At 34.7% G+C, this 23,087-nt stretch overlaps 1 protein-coding gene across 1 annotated transcript; it reads left to right on the plus strand.

Annotated features, from left to right (window-relative positions):
• Nucleotides 1–5,633: 5,633 nt before the first annotated feature.
• Nucleotides 5,634–22,957, plus strand: LOC104099543 (uncharacterized). The gene is made up of 24 exons (XM_070200113.1): nt 5,634–5,883; nt 5,993–6,070; nt 6,167–6,230; nt 6,467–7,102; nt 8,817–9,058; nt 9,186–9,260; nt 9,340–9,474; nt 9,583–9,701; nt 9,783–10,088; nt 10,330–10,417; nt 10,539–10,644; nt 10,729–10,842; nt 15,189–15,352; nt 15,453–15,573; nt 15,791–16,015; nt 16,094–16,284; nt 17,033–17,200; nt 17,286–17,391; nt 19,071–19,208; nt 19,925–20,086; nt 20,162–20,362; nt 21,976–22,170; nt 22,250–22,321; nt 22,426–22,957. Exons 3-24 carry the CDS (start codon nt 6,183–6,185, stop codon nt 22,576–22,578), a joined length of 3,765 nt encoding a protein of 1,254 aa, XP_070056214.1. The 5' UTR covers nt 5,634–5,883; nt 5,993–6,070; nt 6,167–6,182; the 3' UTR covers nt 22,579–22,957.
• Nucleotides 22,958–23,087: the final 130 nt, after the last annotated feature.

Below are 23,087 nucleotides of genomic sequence, written 5' to 3' on the forward strand. Positions count from 1 at the left end.
GTGTATCATTATCAGCAAAGTTGAAAATTTGTTCGAGTTATTAGCTCTAATTAACCGCCGGCAATACATAATCACCAATAAATCAATGCTGCCATGAACTGTTGTTATATGAACCCAAGGAGTAAAACGCATATTAAACTTTGACAGAGAAGTTCCTAAATTAATAGTCAAGAAACTATAATATGAATTGCACTATGATTAATTCGAATTCAAATAACCTTAACCAACGCAGATCAACTGAATATTCCTCACTTTAATGTTAATGATGTTGAAAAGGTGCAAAAAGCTAAACTAAATAACGTTAAGATGAGAGTTCCTCGTACTTAAAAATTTATATACAAAAAAGAGTTTTATCATTGATAAAAGATTAATGAGTAGCTTTGTTTATGTTTTAAACCTTTTATGTAGGGTACACTTTATGGTTGGATAAATAAAGAACTAAACCAAAGTTTTGGCCCCATTAATAAATCTGGTGCTTTTTTGCGAAATTCAAATTAAAGTTGTTTCTTGAATTGATTTTGTCTAATGTCAAAGGTATAAACACCATCATGCTTAGCATATGCTATTTCGAATTAAACCACCAAGCTTTGTTTAAATGGCAAAGTTGCAAAACTGAGTTTTTACAAGTTAGAGTTCTTCGGTTTGAATCTTTTGGAAATTAATTTGTATTTATTTCTCTGCTTGCAAGTTTTTATTTTATGTAATTAGTAAATTTAAGGGTATTCACCAATTTACTAATTGCTTTAATACATATTTTGTCTCTGCTATATTTAGTGACCGCTACATAACAGCCGACATAACTTGTACTTCCTCACATATTCATATTATATGATTAATTTACCTTAATTATTGGTCTTTTATTTTTTGAAGTTGTTAATGCAATTTAATGTGTCATTACTAGGACCGTTGTGTAATTTTTTTGCTTCCAATCAATCCGCTTTTTTCTAACATATTGTTGTTAAATCATTTTTCAATATATTCGTTTTTCTATTAACTGCATTAGGATCCTCATCTTAGCCTAAATTGCTTTAAAATAAAAGACTTACGAGTTTTAAAATTTTTAATATCCATGTTCATACTTTAAACATGATGAATAATAAAACCAGATTGATCTTAAATGAAACATAGATCGAAATAAGAGAATATTTTGGTACTATCAAATTATGCAAAAGAGTGAAAATCAAGTCCCATATTAGTATTTTATTTTTTCTTCATTTTCTAAAGAAGATGTATGGCTTTGCCTAATTTATCTTAGGGGTCGTTTGGTAGAATGTATTATGGATAATAATATATCTATTAGCTTTGATACTATTAATTTTTTGTTTGATACTAGTATTTTTTAACCTATGTATAAATGATACTTGTATTAGTTATACACCCTATTCAACACTGTTCTTAGACATAGCAAACCATTTCATTAGTAATACCATAATTTGTAATACGTGGATAAGCATGTATAAAGGCAGAACTGCTCTTTCAAAACCTTTAATATACCAAACCGAACATTCAATAAGAAATAATCCCTGCATATCTAATCCCAACATTATTAATCTCAACATTACTAATACACCATATTCAATATCATTCTTATACACCCTACCAAACAATCCCTTAGGGGTCGTTTGATATGAGGTATAAAAAGATATAGTGTTGATATAAAAATTTAATATCACCTTAATACTTTGCTTGGTTAGCAAACCTGGTATAAATTATCCCGAGATTATAATTAGTACCGGGATAACTTATACCTTGTAGAGGGTCGGGTAATTAGTGTCGGGATAACTTATAACTTCTTCTTAGAAATTATGCAATTGTCATTTTTAATACAACATACCAAACAGTGAATAGAAAACAATACCAGAATAACTAATTACAACATAACTTATCCCAGCATAACTTATACTGGCATGAGTCGTATTCAAACCAAACGACCCCTTAGTGTGTTCTATTTGATTTGATTTGAAGTTATTAGGAATACCTTTTACCGAGTCTCGTATTTTCTAATTTCTAATACCAACATTCTCTCTTGTTGATTTTTTTTCTCCAAGTATTCTAACAAAAGTACCGTTGCATATTTGAATTCTAATTTATGGTTGATATGGTTGCGAAGTGTTACAAGCATGATAAGGTTTGGTGTAACCGATGAGGCTCCACTCATAAGTCAACATAACGATTAATACTTTCTTTAAATAAACATTATATTTCCTCATTTCTAAACATTGAATACTGCATTAGCTATTGTTTTGCTTCTTAGGTTCTTGTTCATGGAATGCATTGCTCGTGTAAATCTTAAAATAAAATAATCGAAGCATAGCTCTTCTCGACAAAAGAAAAATAAATAATTCAACTATTTGATTGATTTGAGTCTTTTATTCTTTAATTTTTATCTTTTTTGTGCTGTTATCTTTTATTATTTGAGTCTTTTTTTCCCCTTATTTCCATCTCGTATTTATGTTCTCTTTCGATAAATATGTGAGGGTGCCGGAAAATTTGACATAATAAAATCCATATTTTCTTATATTCTTCTTCATAAGAAATCCACGTAACTGAAACGAAACTTACGTAATTACCCCTTGGAATACTTTGTTGGACACTTTTGAATTGGTACTAGGCATTGAAGAAACTAATTTGGTTAACGACTTAACGCATATTATAACTTTCAGAATTATTATTGATAAATTTAAATAATACCTGAATTTTTTAACAATAAAATCAAAGTGAATAATTAAATTTTGTAGGAGTAGGAAAAATCTATATAATACTTTTCTATATTTGATTTTTTAAGGAGGTAGTAATTTCTATATATTGAAAATTACTTATTCTAAAACCTATTCTATTTTAAATTGGGAAGTATCAACACGTAACATAACTCAATTCATGCGCATGTTTGCCGTAAAAAATATCAAACCTAAAATATAATTATTTGGTCACAGGTCATTGGTAACAAAATTATAATATATATTATATGAAAGTAGAGTATTCAAATATTATTAAAAGGAGAATTCATTTGTTGGATTCTATTTGCTTAAATTTTAAAATAATATTAATTCTAATTTATGGTCAATAATACTCTTTTAAATAGTAAGGTATAATACTATATGATAGAAATCTATAGAAATTAAAACAATATTGAGAAAAAGTCACTTGACACTTTTAGGACAAAATCTAAAACATCATCGATAAATTTAAATTATATATCTATATAACTATGTCTATATCTATATATAGAGAGAGATCTATTCATTAAGTTTTCTTCTATATTCGCTAGAAACATGGAGACGACATATTACTTCGAAATTATAATATAAAAAAATAATTATTATATAAAGATGTACATTGAGATACCTTATGATTATTTATACTTTGGGCTAAGTTAAAAATACAAAAAAAAAGTGAATAAGTTTAATTAACATATCAAAGATTTGATGACTTTGAAAATTTTAAAAATTCCAAACAACATAATAAGATCTTAAATAAAATATCCACATTGTAGTGGTAATGTGAGAGTATTTTGATAATACTCAAAAATATATTGATAAATTTAAATAATACCTGAATTTGTTGGCAATAGAATCAAAGCGAATAAATTAAATTTTCAGGAGTATAAAAATCTATATTATATTTTCTACATTAAGAAAGGATATTTCGTCAAATAATGAACTAATTAAAAGTCACATAAAATTTTAGAAAATACTAAATAATGACAAGTAATAATGAACAAAAAAGAATTTTATTTTTTAAGGAATTAATAATCCTATATATTGAAAATTACTCATTCTGAAACCTATTATATTTTAAATTTGTAAGTTACCAACACGTAATATAACTCCATGTGCGTGTTTTCCTAAAAAAGTAACAAACCTAAGATATAGTTATTTGCTCCTTGCTATTTGGTCATAAGTCATTGATTACAAAGTTATAATCTGTATATTATTGTATTAAAATGAGAATCTATATATTGGATTCTATTTGATTAAATTTTGGAAATATTATTAATTGATATGTTTGTATCTAATTTATGGTCAAGAATACTATTTAAATGGTAAGATATAATATTATATGAGTTGGCTGATTTTTCACTAGATGAAGAAATTCGACCTTTGAGATTAGTTGTTTTTCTTCTCAGGCAATAATTTTATAGAAACAACTCGATGAAATTATTTTATTTATTTTTTGAATACGTTCGCTAAATTTAGTATGCAATATGCAAATATTTTTATTAATTCTCTCCGCTCTTTTTTTATATTGAAATGATCTGCGCACTGCGCGGGTGTGTATACTAGTAAAAGACTTAAAAGATAAGTTTTACAAAGTGGTTATTAGACCAACAATATTATATGGGACGAAGCGCTGGCCAATCAAGAAGTCTCATGTTTAGAAGATAAAAGTAGCGGAAATGGGGATGCTGAGATGGATGTGTAAGTATACTAAGAGAGATATGATTAAGAATGAAAATATTCCGGACAAGGTGTGAGTGCATGTGTGGAGGACAAAATGAGAGAAGTGAGGCAGAGATAGTTTGGGCATGTGAAGAGGAGATGCATAGATGCCCTAGTAATTAAAGAGGTGCGAGATGTTGGCTATGGTGGGTCCAAAGAGAGGTAGAGGTAGGCTGAATAAGTATTGGAATGAGATGATCAGGCCGGACATGACATATCTTTAGCTTACCGAGGACATGACCCGCGATATGAGGGTGTGTAGGTCAAAAATTAAAGTAGTGGGTTAGTTAGTAGTCGCGCATTTTCCTTTTCCATATCTGCATCTCTTTCCCTCATTTGTAGTATTATTATTATTCTCGTATTTTTATTTTAAGATGTTATTATTACACATATCGTTTACTTTGCTTCGGTTATCTTATTTTGATGGATGTTGTTATTGTTTCTCGTTCTATAGCTTCTCCACTTTTGTATTTCTTTATCATATATTATGTGATGATGCTATCTTTGAACCGATGGTCAATCAGAAACAATCTATTTATATTACCTTCACAAGATAGGGGTAAGATCTGCATACACACTATCCAACTCATACCCCACTTGTCAGGACTATTATTATATACTGTAGTAATAATAAAGTTAGTTAACTTGATAAAGAGAACATGAGATCAAATTTTGAACTAAGACATGAAGTACTTGGGTCCAAATGAGAAGTGAACAAAAGGACGAGAGTATTAAAAATTTCAATTTTCAAGGGTAAATGGGGAAATGAGACTTTAAAACTTGTTTGTACATAAGAATTTTTTTCTTTTTATCCAATTTTTTTTTACTTTTTTTCAAAATCAATATTTGTTTATAAAATTTTCAATTTTCACTTGAAAATGCATTTTAAAAATTTTCGAAAAATTTGAAAAATTCCAAAAAGCTGATTTTCAAATTTTTCACTCAAATCCCTCACAAAACTAAAAATAAACCTAAAATTATATTCATATCCAAACACAACTCTAAATTAAAAATACCATTTCACTCCCCTATTTTGAAATTTTACGTCCAAACGGCCACTAAAGGGTCCAAAACTAGAAATTTGAAAAACCAGAAAGCGAGAGGAAAAGTGCGAAGCTGTGGGTTCCACACGACATGTGAGTGATTGTTTATCGTATAAGGAAGCCGGAAAATAGAAAGAGAGAAACAACGCAATAAAGGTAGTTCCCATTACAACGTTCGACTCCTCTTTTGTTTTTGTTGTTGTGTCAACCCACCATTTCTACGTGCTCAGTACTTTTCGGCTAAATCCCGCTCTTCTTCTGCCATTCTTGTTTTTTCACTTTATTTTCTTCACTCAAAACCCCAAAGAAAAGAAAGAAAAAAAAGGAACTTTTAATTCGAACCCAAACGATGAAGTAACATTACTCAGTCACTTGCTTCCTAGAAAACGACGTCGTTTAAGGTACGAGAACCGACCACATTGTTTTTCTTCCTTAGCAATAAGGTGTGAGCTTCCTTCTCGGTTTTAAGTAATTTTTTGTTTCCACTGATCTCTATCCTCTCTCTCTCAGGATCAGATTTTTGCTACTTTTCCTTCTCTCTCTCTCTCTCTCTCTCTCTCTCTCTCTCTCTAACAGACACACATTCTGGTATATATGATAGTCTTTTGTTTTGTTTTTTGCTATTAGGTATAGTGATGCATTGTGGTTTTGTCTTACTGGAGTTTCTTGTTTCTGTGAACACAGGCGATTTCAGAGGCAGATGTTCACTGAGGGTCTTGATAACAACGCCCTCAAGTGGGTTAGAGAGGTCTCATTTCTCTAATCCCTTCAATTTTCTGCAAATTTTCTACTTATTATATTTTGACAATATCTGGGTTTTGTTTTTATCTAATATTATTGAAATTTCAAAATTTGAAGTCTGAATTTAAGATGCTAACTTATCTTTGTCGTGTTGTGTGACTCATTTTGAAATTCACTGTGCGATATGATGTTTGATTCTTGATTTTTGTTGCATTATTTGAAAAATTGAACTCAAAATTTCAGGGTTCTGGGCAGCAGACAAAGGAAATTCCTTACTCTATTTCAAGCCAAAGATCAAGAATTGATCCTATTGGCAGCATGAGAAATGGCAGCCGCAATGTTGGACTTCCACCACCTTCCAAATTCCGTAGTGGCCATTTATCAGGAGTTATTCCGGTATCTAGAGTTATTCCTGGAGATTTAGATGAAAGTGCATCAGCTTCTGATAATGACATGATCACTGACTCGGAAGAGGAGGTTTATGGGGGAAGATACTCACTGGATTCATCACCACACGATGATAGAATTCCTAGCACTACTGCAGCCACTCAAAGATATTACAATCTCCCACAAAGGCGTGCTGCTGCGCTGTATGCAAGTGACAGTGTGTACTCTGATGATGTTAGTTCGTCGATGGAGACGTTGGGGAGAGGTCGTGGATATGTGGCCGATAGATTGATGAGAGGAGCTAATAGATATCCAATTGGAAGTAGTGTTTATACTGAGGAGGAATCTTCTGATTCTGCTGCAAGCTCTGAGTTTTCCTCGACTCAAGTTGGGACCAATAATGGAACCGTTCCACGATCAACAAATTATGCATCTGAGGGGTATGCTTCCAGCATTCCGTCAAGATTGAATACAGGAAACAAGACTCAGAAGGTATTAATTTGCGTTAGCTTTGTTCTGAATTGAGTTTCTAATTGCATTCATCGAAAATGATATTAGCTCTAGAACTTGGTTGCATAGAATTATGCTACAACGTTATTATCCATAATTGAAGCAATCATTTAAAAATATCTTTTTTAGATGGTTGTCAAAAGTTGCCTAAATGTGCTCCTGTATGATGTATGCATCCGCACTCTTACTTCAGATTCTGTGCATTGCCATTTCTATAATCCTCCTTTTTCTCAAATTTCCAGTTGTTAGGATAGCTTCCCTTGTTGCTAGCCAAGTAAAAATGCACACCATTTTTTGGTACCGAGTGGATCCAAACTGATAATGTGGATAATTTGATTACTTCCTCACCAAGAGCTGATGATAACATGACTATACTAAAAACGAACCATCTCGTCCCACATCCCACTTTCATAAGTCCTCACTAACATTTCAACCAGGCCTTGGAATTTAGCTATTTCCCAATCCTGAAGATTCCTTCTAACTCTTATGTCCCAATGAACATGTTCAATTATGTCCTTATTTTTTTTTTTATGTATGCACTTATCTTCAGTTTCTGAAGTGGTCTGCATTGCAGTTCTTTAATTTTACCATCCGTAGTGCTGTATAAAATCTAGAATTTAAGTACTACCTTTTGTTTTTAATCGATATAATTGATTAGTATTGAGCAGAATGTTTAATCTATCCAGCTTTTATGCAATATAATTATTCAAATTATAATTTGACATTTTAGGTATTTTCAGTGGAATAAACAAAGACTTCTGTGGTGGCGGTATTGAATAATTTAAAGTAGTTAAATTTGCTCATGGCTAAAAAGGACCAATGTACACCCTTATGGAGCAGAAAGAACTCAGTCCCTGGCATGAGTGGCCAGTTGAACGCTCTATTGTTGCTACATGCTATGTTGCTCGGACTCTTCAAAAGTGTTGCCGTACCCGTGTCGGATCCTCCAAAAATGCACTAAATTTGGAGGATCCGACACGCACCCAACACCATTTTTAAAGAGTCCGAGTAACATAGGCTACATGTTTCCAGTATTGTGTTAGTCACTTAGTTTTGGAATCTTTTTGAGGTTGACTAAGGATAAGCTGATATACTTCTATTGACATTGTCTACTTTTTTTTTCCTTATTCCTTATTTTCATTCTGGAGTAAAGCACAATAGTTCCTTTTTCTCCTGGCACTATCCCCACTGTGAAAATAAATTCAATCCAGAGTATGTCAAATGGATTATCAATTGCATCATATCTTGAATGAGGTCTAACTATTGGATCAGCTGGATGTATTGAGTGTCATATATCTCAAGGATGTTTCTAGTAAGCTTAGGAGATGTTCAACCGCTGTAAGTTGATGAGGATCCATGTTTAGTTTAAACTTTTGAACTTGCTGCTTATTAGGCATGTGCTTCATTCTAATGGAATAAGAATAATGGTTGATGGATGAATAGTCTGATTAGCTCTTGTTGATGGCTACATTGTCCTTTTACACTTTGCAGAATTAAGAATAATGGTTGATGGATGAATAGTCTGATTAGCTCTTGTTGATGGCTACATTGTCCTTTTACACTTTGCAGAATGTTTGCCAGTTGAATTTAATTTGTTCTACTAGTGCAGCGGAATTTTCGTCATGTATCACATGGTTCCTTGTATTTTCTAGAGAAAGTGGACACGCTCTTGTGAAGCTAATTCAATCACTTGCAGGATATGACCTCTGGGAATTTACAGAAGAAGGCCGCTTCTGATGAAGAGGTTCCCAGTGCACCTCCATTTTGTAGTTCTGCTGCCGAAATCAAAGAAGTTGATGAACGGGTACCTGCCTCTAGTACAGTTAATGTGCAATCTACAGCAGAAGGTAGTGGTCTCTCAACTAAGGCAAATAGTTACATTCCTTCTGGCTTAAATGACCAGGTCAAAGTTCCAAATCATTCTGACTCACCTGTGAGGTTAGTGTTCACAAACCAGTTGCAAAACCTAAAGCTATATCTTTTGCTTGGGCCTTAGTGCTTTCCTTCTTTGAAAGCACAGTACTTCCTGAATTTCAGCTTATATCTGCTTGCATATGTTTTCCAGGACGACTGCTGCTGCTGTAGAAAGTGGAGGACCTTCGGGTTCTTATCCTGCTCGCCTTCCAACTTTTCATGCCAGGTATTGTTACTGATAAACAAATGTCCATTGTCTAGTTACTCTTCAGGTATTATCAGTGATGATTTTCTGTCCAATACAGTGCACTAGGGCCATGGCATCGTGTGCTTGCTTATGATGCGTGTGTTAGGCTTTGCCTGCATGCTTGGGCTAAGGGTTGCTTGGAAGCTCCGATGTTCTTGGAGAGTGAATGTGCTCTCCTAAGGAATGCGTTTAGGTCAGTTTTTCTTCTTGTTCCACGTTATTGAGCATGCATGCTCATAGAGTTCTTGTGCCCTTGTAAATGAAGAACCCAATTAATCTTGTCTCCTATATGGATTTACAGGTTACAACAAGTTCTATTACAATCAGAGGAGGAATTAATGGCAAATCGCTCTTCAGAGCTTCCTAAGGAGGCGGCTGCCGCAAAACCTAAGCAAATGGTTGGAAAGATGAAGATCCAAGGTAATCCATGATATTTACTTGCAATATTTCAGGGTAATACTACCAAAGAAATCTCTCATTGACCTTGTTCTGATTTTGCAGTTAGGAAGGTTAAAATGGGCCTGGACCCACCTACTGGCTGCAGTTTTTCTTCCTTGAAAACACCAACAATAAAGATGGAATCTGTTAGATATCACCTATCAAATTTGCGGTCAACATTCTCTTCAGGATGGCAAGCAGTTCGCAAAGTCCGTTTTGCTCCTCGTATGCCTGCAAATGGTTCATTCTCGCGCCAGAGTTTGGCATATATGCAGGCGAGCACCCAATATATAAAGCAAGTTTCTGGACTCCTGAAAATTGGTGTGACATCTCTACGCAGCAGTCCATCGTCTTATGAAGTTGTTCAAGGTAAAGAAGTTCATGTAAAACATACCAACTTATAGGGAGCTTTAAAATAATTGGTATTATGGGAAACTTTTATACTTGACCTTTCTCTATCCTCATTCACCTTTCATCCTCTCACTTTAAGACCTATGTGGCACAAAAACTCTGTGACCATAGAGGCATTTTTTTCTTTATAAAAAATTTATAAGGTAATGATTCTATTTGCTAAATGCTATCTCACCCAAGAAACCTTATATGTGATCAGAGACATACTATTGTTTATTACGACTAAAAAGTTCAATGGAAGAGGATGCTATAAAAATGCAACCTGGATCAGGCGAAACCCACATTTTGTAAGTTTCTCTTTGTCCATCAGGCTTCATCCTACTTCCATTTTATTGAGTTTGTTAAATGCATATTTTGTCTTTGGAGAACTGCTATAATGTTTGGATTGTGATGTGAACATCTTTACAGCTTTCCAGATAGTTTTGGAGATGACCTAATTGTTGAAGTCCTGGATTCCAATGGAAAGCATTATGGCCGTGTCCTTGCTCAAGTCGCCACCATTGCTGAAGAACCGGTAAACCTGTCTGAATGCTACTTAGTCATCAACTATCATAACTGCTTCAGTTAGCTCGTGATGCTTACATAACGATTCATTCAGGGTGAGAAACTTCGATGGTGGTCTGTCTATCGTGAACCAGAGCACGAGTTTGTTGGCAAAGTACAACTCTTTATAAATTACTCAGCTACATTTGATGAAAATAGTCATCTTAAGGTGAGTTTTGTCATGCTTTCAAGCATTTCTACAACTAAAAGAAGAGTAAAAGAATTATTTATCTACGTTGGCTCATGTAATTTTGCTTAAGGCATTGCTTTCCAAGTATGTAGTTTAGAGAGAGGAAAAGAGAAGATAAGAACGCAACACATTCTGACTTTCAAATCAGTATTTGTGGACTTCCGTAGATACTGAGCCTGTCTTGTTCGTCATTTCACTCCTCCCCACATTTAATTACAATGATATGAAGCTGGCTCTTTTGAAATGGAAACATATGAAGCTGACTCTTTTGAAATGGAAACATATGAAGCTGACTCTTTTGAAATTGAAACATATGAAGCTGACTTGTTCATTTCTTAGCATATTCAAATGATATTTGGAAGGACCTCTTTGCCATTGGACTCACGATTGATAATGCATTCCATCTTATTAACTATTGTTATCTTTGTGGAGTTCTTCTGTGGAAATGTGTAATGTGCTTTTATTCTCTGACCATTAAATGATTTGCTGGAATCCCTTGCTCAAAAAAGTTATGTGGAGAAAATGAAAGCACAATTAGATAACTGTTATAAAACAATAAAAGAAGAAGAAGAGTATTGCAAAAAAAGAAAGAGAGAATTCTTATTGATTTGGGATAAATTACAATGGAATAGAACCCCTCTATTTATAGGGAAAAAGTGACTTAGCCACAAGTAACAAACCCTAGAATCTCTCTAATATATAGACATTCACCTTAAATACAATTCTATTTATAACACTCCCCCTTGAATGTCTATTCAACAGATAATGTGCCTTGTTAGAACCTTAATTAAAATAAAACCCAGTGGGAAAAAATTCTAGTGAAGGAAAAAGAGTACACATATTTAGAAATACGCCTATTGGTTGCCTCGTAAAAAACCTAGCAAGGAGGCAACGCCTATTGGTTGCCTCGTAAAAAACCTAGCAAGGAAAATCCAGTGGGGGCAAAACCCTGTAAGGGAAAAAGAGTACAACGCGTATTAACTCCCCTTGATGAGAGCATCAATTCACATCTTTAAGCCTTCGCATTCCAATCTTGTGCACCATCTTCAAAAGATCGTTGGTGGAGATTTGATAAACAAATCAGCCATATTAACTTGAATGAATATGTTGCATCTTGAAATCATTATTCTTGATAGATATATAATGTCTTCATATAATATCGTGGAATGGCTTTTCAATATCTCCATAGAGGTAAAAATTCTCGTTATCACATTATCATGCTTATAGTTATAGCAAGATACATATGTGCACAAAATTGCACTTAGAATGTGGTGCTTCAAAATCAAGAATTGTATATGCTTTAAGTGATTTAAATCCTTCAGGGATTATCATATAAGCCATATAAATAGACTTTAGATGCATATCAAGTTTTCATACCATGCTAGACATATAAGACAGATAAAAGTGATTGCATACACTATTGACTTTATACTGTCAAGTGTTTGAACTACATGTCTCTCATATGAAACCAATTCTATTCGAATTGTGTCTCTTCCATTTGACCAATATTTTTGTGTCTGTATTCGACAGACTTAAGATCCTCATCTATACTTAGCGCTCTGATAGATGTTTCGTCGACGAATATTTTATATCGGTTCCAATATTTTTTCATAAAGACATAACATAGAGATCTCTTCATTCATATTTTCAGGTACCTGAACCTCTCCTGAAATTTTATGAAATGTTATTATGATCATTTTGATAATTTGTTCATCTTCTTTATCAAGAATTTTATTTGAGACCGATTTGTCTATACACTTTAAGCGTACCATAGACTTTGTCCTTCTAGGACTTTACGGTGAGAATATAGTTACTTTCTTTGGGTCCGCAAATGCGTCTGGCATGCTTTGCAATATATTGCAGATGAATTATCTTTTTATGAACTTCAAGTTCATATTATCTTATTCGAGGATCTAGATGTAGAAATGATAATTCATTCCGTAACTTTTTCTCAACTGTTTATCCTTTCTCCCTCTCATGTTAGAAAAACTAACTTGCTTCCTCAACTTTTGGAAACCTACCTTTGTGTGTTATAGTGTTAATCAAAATATACACCGCATATCAATAATAATAAGATGGAATTATTTGGTTCCTAACCCTGAACCACTTATGAGGGGAGAATGTAATATACTTTCGTATATAACGAATATCAAACTGATATAGATTACTTTCTTCTTATAAGCAATAGTTTAGCTATTAAGTGGAGGCACTCAATAAATCATTTTGCTAAACCAACTGTGATGTAAACCAACTTATCAAGATGAATTGTCTTGAATAGAAAATTTGAAAATTATGCTCTAAATTAAATTATTGAGCAAGTTACCTCACAAATACAAGGTTGCGGGTTAATAATAAACGCACATGTAACCATCTCATAGATGCATCTTATGTGGTATACATGACAAGTGAATGGGCCCATATTCACCTTTGATATTTCCAGCATTCATGGGATTCAATCCCAATTTTAGTTGGTCTATTAATTAATGAGAACAAACAACATAAGAGACTTCGTAAAGAACTTTCTAGTTCTTTAATATTTATCCATGTGAATTCTCTTTTATTTTTGCACATCATACTTAAATTAACATGGCTAAATCAATTATGCCAACTGGATAAATTATCAATGTTGATAAACTTCAGGTTTACGCCATGACGTGTGCAATTATCAATAAACTTCAAGTTTATTATGATATGGGTTTTTATATCAATAAACTTCCACTTTATTGTGGCATTCTTTTATGCGTGTAGTACAAACTGAAGAATAAAGCGGGTAGCTTTTCACATACATATTACCCCGCTACAAGTTGTAGTAATAGAAGATATTAAATTTTTCCTTTATTCATAGTATCAATATAATCAACCGCTTTCGCGTATACTTTGGAAACTGGATAAGTTTCTTTGAGACTTACTACGACACAATATATTGACATGATAATCAATTGTATTCCTCCAAAATAGTAATAATTGGCTCTTCTAGAGCTCTCAATTAATTTTATATTACCATATATTCATCAATATCCATATGGTGAATATCTCTCTCAAAGAGAAAGTTATACCATTATAGTCATGGTCAAAATTATATGCAAGATTTGTTTCTTGCATCACCGTTGTCCTTTAATAATCACATTGCCAAAATATTTTAGCGTACAATAGCTACGTGACTAGTGATCATTCATGCCATAATAATGACATTATTTTTTTATTTCCTCTCAAATCTCCTTCTAGAGGTGATTGTGGTATATTCACTACCACTAGCACGTTCATATTCTTCCAAAAATGAATATGTATTCATAAATCACATGTTGTCACATTCACATCATGAATGGACCATAATCATCTATATGTGCTTTACAAAATCTCATGCCAAATCAAGGACAAATATTAATTTCACAGAGCGAAGGATTATTTTGAGAATTCTTATTATTATCATTACCACAATGATGACGATTATAATTTCGTCTATTGCCACGTCCACATCCATTGATACCTTCACGATAATAATTTTGTCTTCTTTCAGACTTATTACATATTGCTACCATATTCTCTTAAAGGAACGAGAATGAAGCAAATTCAATGGGGCGGGTTTCCACTTCTTGTGCTCATAATCATACATGAATTTGATCATAGCAAGACAGAAATTTTACCACTTCGGGTGGTTATAATTTCTCACAAACTCTATTAGAGTTATAATCAAAATTTATTGTCTTTGCTTGTATTTAAAATCAAATTATAGAATTTCAAGAATTTAAAAGAGAAAAATAAGGCAAAATACTTACCTTAAGTCCAGAATTTATTCCTGAAGGAAGTTCATGAACCAATTGACAATCATTATGCTTAATATTATGTACAGGTTGAGCACCATGCACGTATCCCAAAGCCTGGTGACCGAAGCAGATTCCTAGTATAGGAATATCAATGTATTCACCCAAGAGTCTCACGCAAATTCCTATATCTTCTCTCCACGGGGGTTTAATTTCTCAAACGCTAGACAACTAATAGAGAAGAAGAAGAGTATTGCAAAAAAAAAAAATTAAAACAACCGCCCTCTACTCAATTGGTTCAAGTCTCGTGCTGATAACGTGTAATAAAACAATAAAAGAAGAAGAAGAGTATTGCAAAAAAAAAAAATAGAGAGAATTCTTATTGATTTGGGATGAATTACAATTGAATAGAACCCCTCTATTTATAGGGAAAAAGTGACTTAGCCACAAGTAACAAACCCTAGAATCTCTCTAAAATATAGACATTCACCTTAAATACAATTCTATTTATAACAATAACGAATTTAAATTATCTGACACTTTTTTTGTTTCGTCCTATCATAGTGTGGTTCGGTTGCAGAAACTGTTGCTTATGACCTAGCACTTGAAGTTGCAATGAAGATTCAGCAATTCCAACAAAGAAACTTGACACTACATGGTCCTTGGAAATGGTTACTCACTGAGTTTGCATCATACTATGGAGTTTCTGATGCATATACTAGATTAAGGTACAATCCATTTACATTTGCTTGTTTTAGGTACTGGAGGAGTTGTCCGCCTCCTTATTCTGTGCTAGCTTGTATTAATTTTGCAACATCAACTGTTCAGGTACCTTTCATATGTCATGGATGTCGCAACACCAACTGCTGATTGTCTTACAATTGTGCATGATCTTTTGTTGCCTGTAATAATGAAGGGCCGTTCTAAGAGCACCCTCAGTCATCAAGAGGTAACACTTGTAAACCGAATTGAATCTGATATATCACATATTGCAGATTGGACATTGATGCTGTCTTGTGTCTCTAAGATTCCAAGTTATTCTGTGACTTCATTGTCTTCAAAGTTGTATTCGACGTCTGTGTTTTTTTATAAAAGCATGGCCTACAATTTGCTCACATCTCTCTCCTAAGTACTGACTTTGCACAATGTTTGCTTGCTACCTACAGAATCGTATTTTGGGGGAAGTTGAGGACCAGATTGAACAGATCTTTGCGATGGTTTTTGAAAACTACAAGTCATTGGATGAGTCAACACCATCAGGGATAATGGATGTTTTCAAACCCGCTACGGGGGTTGTACCACCTGCATTGGAGCCTGCTGTTAAACTATATTCTCTACTTCATGATATATTATCTCCTGAAGCTCAGAACACACTGTACAGCTATTTCCAGGTCTGGAAGCTGGCACATATCTCCCTATATCTTCTGTTTCTTATATGCAGTTTTTGGCATTAATGTTTGATTGCACAGGCCGCTGCTAAGAAAAGATCAAGACGGCACTTGACAGAGACTGATGAATATGTCAGCGGGAATAATGAAGGACTCTTAATGGATGCTGTTACTGTGTCTACTGCTTATAAAAAGATGAAGTCACTCTGCATGAACATCAGAAATGAAATTTTTACTGATATGGAGATTCACAATCAAAATATACTTCCAAGGTATGTCTAATTTCAAACTATACCAAGATTAGTACGTGTCTAAAGTAAACTTACTTTTAGATTGATTAGTAATGACAACAAGCTGTTACTCACATCACTCAAATTATATATGCGAAGATGGTAAAGTGAATTGACTTTTTTGATAAAACAAACATTAACATTGTTAAGTGTCTCACATGGTTAAGGGAATGTGTTATTGTTTCCTTATATGTCTTGAGCAATCCTCATCTCTTGTGCTAGCTTTTGAGGTTGAGTTAGACTCAAAGTCCATTTTCTTAACATGGTATCGGATCCAAACCCATCCCTATTCTTAATTTACCTAACGTTGGGCCCCATGTTATATTATCCATGCATAAGACGTTTAGTCCTGGGGTTGCAGAAGGGTATGAAATGTCCCACATTGGCTGAGGAATGAACTGTTGTTTCCTTATATGGTTTGGAAATCCTCGCTTAATGAGTTAGCTTTTGAGGTTGAGTTAGGCCCAAATTCCATTTTCTCAACAGATATGATCCTCCGTCCGCCCTCCCCCCTCCGCCTCTTCTTAGCCCCCTTTCTCTCTTGTGCTTATGCATTACATCTGCATTTCTTCTTTCATGCATAATAGCACTAAGCATGTTCTTGTATGACAACAAGTCCTAGGAGCATTTCTTGTACAATCAACAAGTCCAATGCCAAAAAAAATTCATTATTTGTTGTCATTTTTTGTAGCATTCCTAACTGTTTCAATGTTTTCAATTCTCTGTGCAGCTTCATAGACTTGCCGAATCTTTCCTCAGCCATATATAGTGCAGAACTTTGCTGTAGATTGCGTGCATTCCTGATTGCATGCCCCCCTGCTGGTCCTTCTCCTCATGTGACTGATCTTGTCATTGCAACAGCAGATTTTCAGAGGGATCTTGCCTGCTGGAATATCAAGTAATTCTTGCCTCATAGGTGGACTTTTTGATACATAAGATTTATATGCTAAATGGTGTAATGTTTTATGAAACAACCTGTGCAGGCCCGTTAAAGGAGGAGTTGATGCGAAAGAGTTGTTCCATTTGTATATTATCCTGTGGATCCAGGATAAGCGGCTCTCTTTGCTAGAATCTTGCAAGCTGGACAAGGTACTAACTGAGGCTTTATCAGGCACTGTTTAAACCCTTATCTACTCTCTCTTGACTTGGTTCTAGTATCCCCCCACTATGATGAACCGCATTTCATATGATTACGTGTTTGGTGTGATTATTTTCCCGGACAGCAATTCGTGTGCATCAAACTCGTTTTCGTTCCAGCACGTCTCACTTACATAATCTTGCACTGTGCTATATTCTTTATTTATTTATTTATTTATTTATTTATTATTATTATTTTTATTATTATTATTATTATTTGCGTTTTAATCTTTTGGATTAAGCCAGTCAGTGCCTCTGTTTTTTTCTTCTCGTTTAAACGTGCTTGCAGCTTCCTTATTATGATGGGTTTTGCATGTAAGCAGTGTAAGTGGAGGCTGGATGTGGATTTCAAGTGGATCCATGATATAAAGGGATGAGAACCTAAAATCTAGATTAGGCTTCTTAATTTTCAGTAACCTAACAGAAGGAGAGGAGGAGCTTGAAAATATTGAGTCTTCATTTGGATGTCAAGATTGTTGCTAGAAAGCTTTTTCTTGAAAAATTTACAATAAAGTAAAGGAGAATCAGATTCATTTTCTTGCATGCGTTTGTTTGAAAGGAAAATGAAATTTTTAAATAAGTAGTTGTAAATCTTGCACTTTTTGCAGGGTTTAATTTGGAGGAAAGTTTATTTGGTGTGGAAATTTTCACTTACTGCTTCCCAGATGCAATGCAAAAATGTTAGCAACTAAAAAGAACTTGTAATTGAAACTACTAAGGTCTAGATTTATTGCTTTTGCTTAATTTTTTAAACAACAACAACAACAAACCCAGTGGATTTTCACGAGTGGGGTCTGGGGAGGGTAAGATATACGCAGCTCTACCGCTACCCTGGGAGGGCAGAGAGGTTGTTTCCGATAGACCCTCGGCTAAAGAAAGAATGAAAAAAAGTAACGCCAACAAGTAGTGACAACAGTAAGATAAAACAAGAAGACCGAAGCCAAGAAAACAAGTAAACACTAAGTAGTAATAACAATCTAAGAATAAAGAGATATCATACTAATGCTAATGGTATCGCACTAAGAAGACATAGGAAGAATGCTCGACTACCTACTAACCTATTACCCTAATCCTCGACTGCCACACCCTCCTATCAAGGATCAACTCCTCAGTAAGCTCCAACTGCGTCATGTCCCGCCTGATCACTTCTCCCCAAGACTTCTTAGGCCTACCTCTATCCCTCCTCAGACTCACCACTGCTAACCTCTCACACCTTCTAACAGCACCTTCTAACAGGGCCTTCTGTGCTCCTCCTCTTAACATGTCCAAACCATCTCAACCTCGCCTCCCGCATCTTATCCTCCACAAGGGCTACACCCACCATATCCCGAATAACTTCATTCCTAATCCTATCTAACCTGGTATGCTCACACATCCATCTCAACATCTTCATCTCAGCTACTTTCATCTTAATTTTTAAAGATGGGGCAATTCATATAGCAATGGAATCTTAGTTTTATATGCTTACTTACATGGAAAAGAAAATTTGACTCTTTACACTACTGACAGCTTCCGTAGTTCTGCATCAAGTTAATACAGGCGTTCAGTTAGCACTGGTTTTCACTTTCTGCTGATCTATTCTATCCTTCATCCTTTCCTGATTGGTGCTGAATAAACTCATTATCTCACAGGTGAAATGGTCGGGAGTGAAAACACAGCATTCAACAACCCCGTTCGTTGATGAAATGTACGAGCGCCTGAAAGAAACTCTAACTGACTATGAGGTCATCATCTGCCGCTGGCCGGAGTACACATTTGCATTGGAGAATGTATGCCCTGATTATTCTTGTTTTTCTTTACTACTCAATGCATGAAAATATTCTATTGTAGGAAAAACGGGGGGGATTTTTAGTACAATTTTCTGAAGCTTGTTGCATTTTTTTACCATGTCATTCAAAAGGGTTCATTAACTGTCTAAAGTAATGAACAATTTGAAGACCTATTGATTCTAACAACTGATTGAGAGTTGATCATTCGGACCTTTCAATTCATACATGCAGATCTCAGACCTATGAATGATTAACAGTGAAACAGTAGTAATTGAATACCAATTTCCCAGTACTCATTATCCCTTTTCTTTGGTTTCTTCTGTTTCTGCCCGTCTTACTAAAACCTGGAAATTGTGCACAGTGTGGATATACCAGTGTATAGTCTGCCAGTGCCAAAGTTGATTTATTTAGTTGCTGAAGAGGACTGTTGCATTGTAGACTTCCCCATTGGGATGTCCTATGAAAAGGAAACTTGTTACGTAGGGATTTTTATTTCCTTTGCATTTTTCCCTTTTTTGCTTCATTTTTCTTCTTCTTCTGGGAATGAACATATTGTTGCTTGCTTGAGATAAAAGGAATCAAATGGATGGTAGCAAACGAGCTGCTGTTGCACTTTGCGTTCATGTTACATTTTATTCATTTTTCTTTTGTTATAACTACTATTTTGTTTAATAGTTAACACTTCTTTTTTTTGTATTTCTCTTGATGTCATAAAGGCCATTGCTGATATTGAGAAAGCAATTTTGGATGCACTAGAGAAGCAATATGCAGATGTCTTGTCACCATTAAAGGAGAATTTGACACCCAAGAAGTTTGGCCTCAAATATGTGCAAAAACTTGCCAAAAGATCAGTTTGCCCATATATTGTGCCAGATGATGTACGTATCCTCGTAGCTCTGCCCTTCATTTATTATTCATATATTTAGGCCTGAAACATGTTCCTTCTTTTACAGCTGGGTATTCTTTTGAATTCAATGAAGAGGATGCTTGACATTCTGCGCCCAAAAATAGAGCAGCAATTTAAGTCCTGGGGTTCATGTATCCCCGAAGGAGGGAACACCGCCCCTGGAGAGCGCTTGAGTGAGGTGACTGTGATGCTTCGCTCTAAATTCAGAAATTATGTGCAAGCAGTCATCGAGAAGCTCGCAGAAAATGTAAGTTTGCTCTACATTTTGGTTAAATCTAAAATTGAAAGGAATCCACCCAGATAATGCACTTTTCTATAATATTTTGGTTGCTAATTACTGAAACAACCTTTCAACTGATTACATGACTGTTCTGATGATGGGAGATTTTATCAATATATGCATCATATGACACTTCCGAAACTAAAGGCCAAATACATAGGTAGCCCCTTAAAGTTGGCACTATATTTCATTTAGACACTTCAACCAAAGTCTATACATATTGAACACTTCAACCGCAACAAAGGTATGCCAATTAAACACTTCACACAATGTGCATAAATAAGTTCAGGCGCGTGACAACAAATACTTCGACGTGGCAAATCAGACAAATAATCGAAAGCCACGTGGAAATATTAAAAAAAGCTCATCTTCCTAACAACTTTCGATCCCCTGCCCGGTCCCTCCCCTCCGTTCTTCGTTCTTTGTTCTTTCAGTTTTCTTCTTTCTTCCTCTTCTACAATTTCATTTTTTTCCTTCTTTTCTTCTAAATCTACGTCCAAAATCCGGAGCTTTACCTTCTTCCTTTCTTCTTCTAATATATACTTCACACTTCACACTACAAAACACCCATTCCCCTTTCCTTGATCACATTCATCACCAAATTAAGCTCATTTGCTATTACAGTATTCTACTAGTTTTAATATAAATCCTTTGAAATATTGATGGTGAGATGACAACAATACAAAATAACACCTGTAACTACCACGACCAGCAATTACAGTCACACTAAGGCCACTCAAAACTGTAAAATTTGATATATAAAGAATCAAAATTTTCATAAGATGGGAAATAACTGGTGTGGTTTCACTTGACTGAGTTGACTAGAACGCCAATGTAAAAATCTGGTTGAAGGTGGCGTTTTGGGGTTGAAAAAGAGTGGTCTTTAGTTTGTGAAAGGTTGTTAGAGCTAAACAACAGAAGCTGAGATCAAGATGAATGTTAAGCTTGTCGGCAAGAGTTGTCTGCAATGGCTCCAGTGAGATGATCCGTGATTTCTTCAGGGATGGTTAAAGGTGGCTCGGAGATTAAAGTTGGTGATGTGGTTTTAAAAAAAAAAAGACCTTTAAAAAAAAGAAAAAAAGAAAAAAGAAAAAAAAATGTTTTTGGATCAACTCACGCGCTCAAGAGATGTTAAAAACACTTTTCTTGCCATATTAGGCTATTGTGTTTAATTGGCACGCTTTTGTTGGGTTTAGAGTAGTCAATAGGTACATGCCTTAGTTAAAGTATCCAAATGAAAAATGGTGCCAACTTTGAGGGGTTGCATATGTATTTGGCCGAAACTAAATACAAGGTGTGAATAACGTCAGTGCTTCATCTAAAATAATTTTTTCTTTTTTTTTGTTTTCCCTATTTGGATTGAGGGGAGAGTAAAGTGCACATGATGTATTTAGTAGGCTCTGTTATGCAGATCTTATGCTGCTGATTTAGCGGTATTTGATTCATTCATTAAAAGAAACTCGTAACTGATACCCATAATTGAAATTTCATAAGTAGCTCCAGTCAGAATCTACATTTTTATCTCTTTCAAACCAATCCATAGACTGACTACTAAACAAATATCACCGTTTATGCTTCAGACGAAGTTGCAGAGCAACACAAAGTTGAAGAAAATTTTACAAGATTCCAAGGAGACTGTCATAGAATCAGACATTAGAAGTAAGATGCAGCCATTGAAGGAGCAACTTACGAGTACCATAAATCACCTTTACACCATATTTGAGCCTAATGTATTCATCGCAAGTTGCCGCGGCTACTGGGGCAGAATGGGGCAGGTTAGTTTTGAACTCAGGATTGATCGCTTAAAATTCATTTTTGTGTAAAAATCATTACACTAATTTCACTCTGCTTCAGGACGTGCTAAGTTTCCTGGAGAGCAGGAAAGAGAACCGAGCTTGGTACAAGGGCTCACGAATTGCAGTATCTGTAAGTAGCAACATCATCTTGCTAGTTATGAACTATAAAGTTAAAACAACATTCTAGCACAAAGTGCATCCGATTTTATCATTTTGTGTATTTGGCTTTTGCAGATCCTAGATGATACATTTGCCTCTCAAATGCAACAGCTTTTAGGTAATTCGCTTCAAGAGAAAGACCTTGAGCCTCCAAGGTCCATTCTTGAAGTGCGATCGATGCTTTGTAGAGATGCAACAAATAACAAAGGACCAACTTATTATTACTAGATGTAATTATGTATAGATGTCCTATTCATTTTACTTTTCAGTTTCATTTTTTCGTTTCTTTTTGGTTCCGACAACGAAAAGAGAAAGAAGGGTGTAGTAGCTATAGCCTATAGGTGGATTCGCCTCAGGTTAGGGGGGGACATCGATGCTGATACAGCCTATAGCCTATAGGTGGATTCGCCTCAGGTTAGGGGGGGACATCGGTGCTGATACATTTCATGAGAAGATGTGCTCTCTTATGGTGTTTTAGGCCTGCTACAGAAGAATAGGATATAGTTTCTCACACAAAGTCATTTTTGTTGTGGAAGCAGGTTACTCTACTGCTCCTGCTGTATTAATAACGATATAAAAGACGTATAGCAATTCACATTTTATTCCAGGTCTTGAATTACGGATTACCAGATTTCTCTTCCTTCGAGTAAGAGTTACTATGCAGCTCTCCTTGTTTATTACAAACTTAAGAGAAGCGGCAGGTACTGCCTAACTCAACCATATAATTAGCTCAGTGA

Source organism: Nicotiana tomentosiformis, chromosome 4 (genome assembly GCF_000390325.3).
Source record: "Nicotiana tomentosiformis chromosome 4, ASM39032v3, whole genome shotgun sequence".
NCBI lineage: Eukaryota > Viridiplantae > Streptophyta > Magnoliopsida > Solanales > Solanaceae > Nicotiana > Nicotiana tomentosiformis.

Bases quoted from the DNA above. Each gene is read 5' to 3' on its own strand.
- LOC104099543 (XM_070200113.1), top strand. From the start codon at position 6,183: ATGTTCACTGAGGGTCTTGATAACAACGCCCTCAAGTGGGTTAGAGAG. The intron at 9,702-9,782 runs GTAATCCATGAT...CTGATTTTGCAG, and splicing joins TGGAAAGATGAAGATCCAAG to TTAGGAAGGTTAAAATGGGC. The intron at 20,087-20,161 runs GTACGTATCCTC...CTTCTTTTACAG, and splicing joins CATATATTGTGCCAGATGAT to CTGGGTATTCTTTTGAATTC.